The sequence below is a fragment of the Wyeomyia smithii genome, chromosome 2 (assembly GCF_029784165.1).
Source record: "Wyeomyia smithii strain HCP4-BCI-WySm-NY-G18 chromosome 2, ASM2978416v1, whole genome shotgun sequence".
NCBI lineage: Eukaryota > Metazoa > Arthropoda > Insecta > Diptera > Culicidae > Wyeomyia > Wyeomyia smithii.
This window is the reverse complement of record NC_073695.1, coordinates 65,179,853-65,187,829: the sequence shown is the minus strand read 5'-3', so window position 1 is coordinate 65,187,829 and position 7,977 is coordinate 65,179,853. Positions and strand designations below refer to the sequence as shown.

The following is a 7,977-nucleotide window of genomic DNA, read 5'->3' as shown; positions in this document are numbered from 1 at the left end:
AAACTGGACAGTAACGCAAACCGATGCAACAAAAATACGCTCGGTTGAGCAGAGCACGTCCCGTTGGACTTGGTAGCCTGGCTGCCTGGGCAACGAATTTCACCCCGGAGAAGGAAAACTCATTATTAACGCTTCGTATTCTTTGTTTCGTTTCCAGGTGGACGAAGGCCGGTTGTATCAGGAAATCATCCGAGTGGAAGCGACAGATAAGGACTGTACGCCACTGTTCGGAGACGTCTGCAAGTACGAGATTCTCACCAGTGACCAACCGTTCACGATCGATAATGAGGGCTCGATCCGCAACACGGAGCCACTGTCACACAAAGCATCGCACAACCATATTCTGTCGGTGGTCGCTTATGATTGTGCCATGAAACAGTCCGCTCCGGTTATGGTGAACATCCGAGTGCGGCGAGTGTGTGAAGCCCACGTCATGGGAGTTGCTGAACGGATCGATTACATTGCCAACTCGGTAGAAAGCGTCCTCTTGTTCCCAAAGATCCACCTGGAGCTCTGTGACATGCAGTGCAAAGGCGAAGATATGGTAATTCAATCTTCAGTTTCCCTCAAAACTAAGCACATTTCTTTCGGTTGCGACCGGGATGCCAGCCAATGCTTGAAGAAATTAAGTGATGAGGAACAAATGGAAACCGGAATAGTTGACTTACTCAAGAAGAACACCGAATGGACGAAAGATTTGGTGTACGATGAGGGTGCTGAATCTATTTTCCACTTCGATGGTAGCTCCGGAGCGATTGTCCCGAAAAACGTAATTAAAGCGCAGGATTTCTCATCTCACCAATTCAGTGTCATGACAATGTTCCGCCATCACAGCATTAGCTCAACCGATAAGCACACCAAGGAACACATTATCTGCAGCGCAGATGATCACAAAATGAATCGCCACCACATGGCTCTGTTCGTACGAAACTGCCGTTTAATACTGCTGCTGCGCAAGAACTTCAACGAGGGTGACCTGAACATTTTTAGCCCGGCCGAATGGCGCTGGAAGATTCCCCAGGTGTGCGACAACGAGTGGCATCACTACACCATCAATGTTGATCTTCCCAAGGTTGATCTCTACATTGACGGTATCAAGTTCGAAAGCAACGTCGAAGATCGACACAGTAATCCGGAAGTCATTGACGACTGGCCTTTGCATGCGGCTCATGGCATCAACACTACACTCGCCATTGGTGCCTGCTATCAAGGATCGGAAAATCGTCTAAAGCATGGCTTCAGCGGGGATATTTCCGAGATTAAATTATCACTGAAAAAGACTCTCACCCCGAACCAGATTCGTTGCGGAACCGACTGCGCGGAAAAGCTTCTTCCCCCAGCCGATCACTTTCTAGAACCAGAGCAACAGATTCAATCCAACACTCAAATGAACAAAATTATCATTGAAGGTAGCAACAAGAGTAACATCGAATTGCTGCTGCAGCAAATCCAGTACATCAACAATAAGGACAATCCAACCATCGGTAGACGCAACATTCAGGTAATGACCACCGTTAGTTGTCCGAACAAGAAAGCCATTCGGTTACCGTCGATCGACACCTACATTATGGTCACATCGTCGAACATTTCCTCTGAACCGGTGACACCTTCCAGTACGCTATACAACAAGATCCTGGTAGACAAACCACTCACAGTTGATCAGAAACCACAGATTGTCATCACCGGAAACTCAAACCACTTGGTGTCCTATCCGGACATCAAGGATGGCGTCAAAATACTCGCCCAGATCAACATCAGTATCTACACCGGCAAAGAAATCCGCCAGAATTTGCAAAAACTGGACGCTTGCAACGTGAACGTGTTTCCCAGTCTGAATCCGGACCACGAAGAGATTACCATAGATGACAAGGAAGGTGCCGACGATTCGCTGTTCAAATTTGATATCAAGACCAAAATTAGCAAGGATGGCGTCGAAATGATTGGCTACGATACCATCGATAACTACCAGCACATTCTGAAATCGCTGGTGTACATCAACAAGAAACCGGCTTACTACTTGAACCGAGTGTTCAAACTGACTTGCTCCCAGGTGGACGATCATTTCCGAAGCGCTGAGTACACCCTGACGCTGACGGTGTTACACCCGAAGCAGCAGCCAACGTCGGCCACCACAGCACCAAACGTACTGCTGGCGGTACCGTCGGTTCTGCCATCAGCTGCCAACGATGGACAGGCTCACACCGGAGCTGCTGTTGCATCCGATTCGCACGGTAAGTATAATAAAAAAATTCTCGATTTTACTTTCTTCCTAAAACAACCGCTTTAACAGAGACCAACCAGTACGCCCACGCGATGCTTCACTCACACGACATCCAGGAATCGCAGTCCAAGGTGCACAACCTGGCACACGAGAAGGCCCAGCTGGCCTCGTCCCACTCGACCATGTTGATCGTGGTCATCTGTGCGTCGTTCGTGCTGCTGATTTGTGGCGTCGGAATCGCCCGTCTGAGAAACAACGGCGGAGGTAGCGGTCTCGGTGACAGCGGCCAGTCAAGAAACCTGGAGAAGCACCAGCCGTGCCCGAAGGTAGCCCCGGAGCAGCAGCTGGACTGGGACGATTCGGCCCTTACCATCACCATCAATCCGATGCAGAACGACAATCTGTCGGATGAGAGCTCCGAGTCGGAGAACTCGGACTCCGAGGACGAGGAGGTCATCAATGGACGCTACAAGAACGTTAGCCAGCTGGAGTGGGACAACTCTACAATGTAAGTGGACCTTCAGTGAATTTTCAATTTACAGCATCGAACGCTTTCAAATCATTGTCATAATCTCATATCTCATGTATCAAAGTTTACAACAGTTTAAATTTCACATCAACTGAGATTATATGAAGTAGCTCCCCAAATTAAGAGAGCAAATATTGCAAGTTGACAATTTACAATGAAGATCTCTTTTTCGGTAATGGTTACAACTTCTGTTTTCGTGTTAATTTCCATTTTGGCGACATCCGTAAATTATGCAAAGCAAAACAGCCATTTTTTGAGCCAGAGACCCCCCCCCTTTTCTCACCTATGTAACTAATCGTAACACCACCGCCTACCCCGCCCTAAGGATATTTTTCGTTACGTACCGCTGATATTTCCTCTCCTCCCTTCCCCAGTCACAATTCGTAACGCTCAAAGATAACCCCCTTCCCCTATGAGCCTTACGTAATCTATGGGTGCCTCCTTACCATTTTCAGTATGGTGTAAATTCATTTTTTACCCAATTTCAATCTATTTTCTGATTTCCACGTTAGATTCTTAATCTTGTTAGTACGATTTCTTATCATTTTGCGCTGAGTTATTTTTCTAATCTATTAATCCCTGCATTATGTCATTTCCGAACTCTTTATTCATTATGTTGCCATTTCCTGTTTCCATTTTTTCCACCTAGCTCTTATTAACAACTATATTTTTTCATTCCCTATTTCCCGATTATATTTTCTCCTCCATTTTTCTTTCACGTTTTTATCTCCTAATTATTTTTTCAATATCTTTTGAGAAAATCTCATTTCTCTCCCTCATTTTCATTCGCCATTTCTCTTTCCCATTTTCTGTTTTCAGTTCTATAAGTTATTTATCTGGTTTTTTTTTTTCACTCATTGTCCTTTCTAATTTTCCATTTCTTCTCTTTACCATATTCATTTCATCGTAATTTTACGATTTTATCTCTCGCTCTTTTTTCACCTTTTCCTTCTGCTATAAGCTTTTTCTTTCACTTTTTCCATTCCACTTTTTTCACTCCTCTCCCTCAGTTGTTTGCGATTTCCTGACCCCATATGCTTTACCTAGTTTTTTTATTCTTTCACTATTTTCATCTTGGATTCCCTTTCTCAGATTACTTAACATTTTTTCTTTCATGTTACCATCTTCCGTTTTTCCGATCTATCGTAATCATTTTATTGTTGCTTTTCTTTATTCTATCTCTTCATCACGTTTCATTTTTCATTTCGTTTTCTTGTTTATTTTCTTGGTCTTCATTTGCTTTTCTCGTTTTTCAATTCTTGTTTGCATGTTTTTCTAATTTTCTCTCCTATTTCTATTTCCCATTTTCTTTGCTTATACAGGTCGGACTCGATTATCCGGAACATCAAAAAAAAATTCATTCGGATAATCGAGTCTTCTGGTTAATCGAATCACAGAAAAAATATTCAAATTTGCGATTAACGAACATAAAATAAATATTTCCTTTTTTTATTTTGCTTGTTTGGTGCAGTGCACAATGGTCCAGAAACCAAATTTAGGGGGAAATTTGGGTCTAGAGCTCTATAGCAACATTTAAGAGAAAAACTTTTTTCTACAAAGTTGTTTTATATGATAAAGCGCTCATTGAAAAATTATCAAAAATTAGGGTGACCAACATTTTCGATGCAATCAAGTATCTAACTTTTTTATCTTTGTAGATAGAAGAAAAATTTGTTCTACAATGTTATAGCTCCATTAATTTTAAGTAGCTTTGTAAAAAAAGTTTTTCTCTATCTTTGAAAACAACCGATTTAATTGAAAAAAACATTTTTTACGCTCTAACTTTTTTATTTCAAGCTTCATCTCAAGACTGTCTTTGGACGACTTTTAGAGCTTTTTAAGAGAAACAATTTTCAACGTTGACATCGTAAATATCTCAATTTTATTCAAAGTTATTAATATTTTTCATCAAAAATGCGTTTTTGATTTGTATGTCATTCATTTTGGGGCAAACATAAAAAATATCTCTTGGTATCATTTTAAAGGGCATACTTGACTCTATAAATGAAGGAACTTTAAGAAATATGTTATTTTTTAAATTTGAGTAAATTCAATTTAAAAACAAGACGAAAATTTCAATAATTTTAAACATTATGCATATAAAAGCACCCAGATTTATTTTTTGGTATTTTTTCTTATAACTAGACGTAATTGCCTTTAATTTGACCCAAAAAGATCGAAAATCTTTCAACTGGTTCAAAAGTTATGAATTTTTTTAAATAAAATACATCGAATATGGCCGTTTTTTATGGTCACCCTATTTCGGAGCTGGTCCTCCTAACAACCCAACGAAGCAATACGGGTTTAATTATTTTCAACATAGATGCAAAAAATCGCAGGGATGATTTTGAGCACAATTGAAGCACTTTGCGTGACCAACCTCGAAATAGGGTGACTATAAAAAACGACTGTGTTCGATGTATTTAATTTAAAAAAAAAATCATAACTTTTGAACCAGTTGATCGATTTTCGATCTTTTTAGGTCAAATTAATGGTAATTACGTCCAGTTATAAGAAAAAATACCAAAAAATAAATCTGGGTGCTTTCATATACATAATGTATAAAATTATTGAAATTTTCGGCTTGTTTTTAAATTGAATTTACTCAAATTTAAAAAATAACATATTTCTAATAGTTCCTCCATTTATAGAGTCAAGTATGCCCTTCAAAATGATACCAAGAGATATTTTTTATGTTTGCCCCAAAAAGAATGACATACAAATCAAAAACGCATTTTTTTTATGAAAAATATTAATAACTTTGAATAAAATTGAGATATTTACGATGTCAACGTTGAAAATTGTTTCTCTTAAAAAGCTCTAAAAGTCGTCCAAAGACAGTCTTGAGATGAAACTTGAAATAAAAAAGTTAGAGCGTAAAAAATGTTTTTTTCAATTAAATCGGTTGTTTTCAAAGATAGAGAAAAACTTTTTTTACAAAGCTACTTAAAATTAATGGAGCTATAACATTGTAGAACAAATTTTTCTTCTATCTACAAAGATAAAAAAGTTAGATACTTGATTGCATCGAAAATGTTGGTCACCCTAATTTTTGATAATTTTTCAATGAGCGCTTTAACATATGAAACAACTTTGTAGAAAAAAGTTTTGCTCTTAAATGTTGCTATAGAGCTCTAGACCCAAATTTCCCCCTAAATTTGGTTTCTGGACCATTGTGCAGTGGTGTAACCAGAAATTACTTCTGAGGCGAAAAGGAGTAAAATCTTGAGAAGCCAAAAAAAATGGACATTGATTATTTTTATTTAATTCGAACCTGTCTCAAACATGCAGGAAGTGACACAAATGGTAAGAAATATGCCAGAAGGGATGGTAAAGGAAAAATTTTGGAATAAAGTTTGAAACGAACACCAACAAATAAAATTCCGGATAATCGAGTCTAAAATTCCGGACAATCGAATCTCCGGATAATCGAGTGCGACCTGCATATAGTTCCCTAATTTTTCGGTTTTCTTTCCTATTCTATTTTATTCCTCATTTCCATTTGCAAATCCCTTTTTTCATTGGCTGTTTTCATTTCACTTATATAGTATCGTATACGATTGTACTTTCTTTAAACCACTTTCCGTTTCCTTCAATAACTTCCCATTCGCTTTTGCCTTTCTCTATTCCCGTTTTACTTGTTCCGTTTTCTCTTTTCCCTTTTCCATTTCCCTCCCCTGTTTGCCTTTCTTTTCCCTCTAGCTAAGCGGTTCTCAACCTGGGGTACGCGTACCCCCGGGGGTACTCGAAAGCCTTCAGGGGGTACGCGAAAGAAAAATCAGTAATGGCGGGCAAAGCAATTTTTCATTGTAATACCTTATTTGTTGTTCAATCGTGCTTCTAAAACATGACTGTAGAACTCAAACAAACTATAGTTCAGTTTGAAACCTGAAATAGAATATCACAACATGACCTACCACTACCCTCCCGCACTCTGCGAAAACATTCCAAGCCAGGGGGAACAATCGATATGAAAAATGTCGCCAATGGGTACGCGGACAAAAAAAGGTTGAGAACCGCTGCTCTAGCTTATCTTGACTTTTTTATTTTATTTTATCTTGTATTTTACTGGTTTCTTTTTCCCATTTCTCTCTTATCGTTTATCCATTCCTCATCCCTTTTACGATTTTCAATTACGTTTGTCCAACGTTTGTCATTATAACATTTTATCTCTTATATCATTCCCTTTATTTCCCAATTGTTCTCGTTTTACTTCAGTTCTGAATTTTCAGTTTCTCATTTTTGTTCATCTTTTTCCCCTTTTTTTCTGTTTACGGATGTTTCTTTGTGTTATTTCTGCTCTCTTAATTTCTCTTTTTAGTATATTTATTTCATTATATTTCTTCTGCATTGTTTCCCAACAAGCTTAATTCTTCGTGTTTGTTTTGTTTTCATTTTTTTACCTTCCCCCGCTATCTCCCTGACCTAAGGGTTTTACTCACGAATACATTATTTTTCTTTGTATGTTCATTTTTTTTTTTTTTTTTCTAACTAGTTCTTTTTAAATTTTTCTGTTCGCTGAATCATTTCTTTATTTTACTCCTCATATTTCACTTTCTTCAATTATTACCTGCAATTTGCTATTCCATTACTCTCTTCCATTTATTTTTTCGTTTCCCATACTCTTTCATTACTCCGTTTATCTGCCTTCCATTATTCCTTCCCGCTCGTTTTACTTCATATTTGTTTTCCTGTTTTACTAGTATTTCTCTTCATGTCTGTCTTCGAATGATCAGGCGTCAGTAAGGCTAAAAAACAGCATAACATGGATTATCCTTTTTTCTTTTACCTTTTCCCATTTATTTATATTTCTCTTCCTATTCTTTTTTTTATTTACTGTTTTAGTATCTTTTTTCGCTTCCAAATTTTTTACACCAATTTTCTTTTTCCTTAGCTATTGTCTATTTATCCTACTTCTTATTATTTATTTACTTTATTTGCGTACTTTTTTCCTTCTAATTTCCCATTATTTTACTTTTCGACATTTGTTCTTTTCTTATTATCTACGATTTTCTTCTCCAGTTTTTTCCTATTTTTCCCTACTTTTTTCTTATTTTCCTATTTCTCTTTCTCGTTTCTCTTTCCTATTTCCTTGTCATATTTACTTCTAACATTTTTCTATCCAAATTTATTCCCTTCTCTTATTGCCATTTCCCATGGTATTATTCATTCCTCTTTCTCAGTTTCCATTGCCATTCCTTTTATTCTTATACCTCTTCCTACTTTT

General features: G+C 37.8%; 1 protein-coding gene across 3 annotated transcripts in view; it reads left to right on the top strand.

Annotated features, from left to right (window-relative positions):
* LOC129725677 (calsyntenin-1) overlaps positions 1 to 7,977 on the top strand; it is a 374,057-nt gene that overhangs the window by 349,443 nt on the left and 16,637 nt on the right. For all 3 annotated transcript variants that reach the window (XM_055681743.1, XM_055681744.1, XM_055681745.1), the window contains exons 6-7: positions 158 to 2,231; positions 2,291 to 2,729. In XM_055681743.1, coding sequence (XP_055537718.1) covers positions 158 to 2,231; positions 2,291 to 2,729 — 2,513 coding nt within the window. The remainder of the gene's footprint in view (positions 1 to 157; positions 2,232 to 2,290; positions 2,730 to 7,977) is intronic.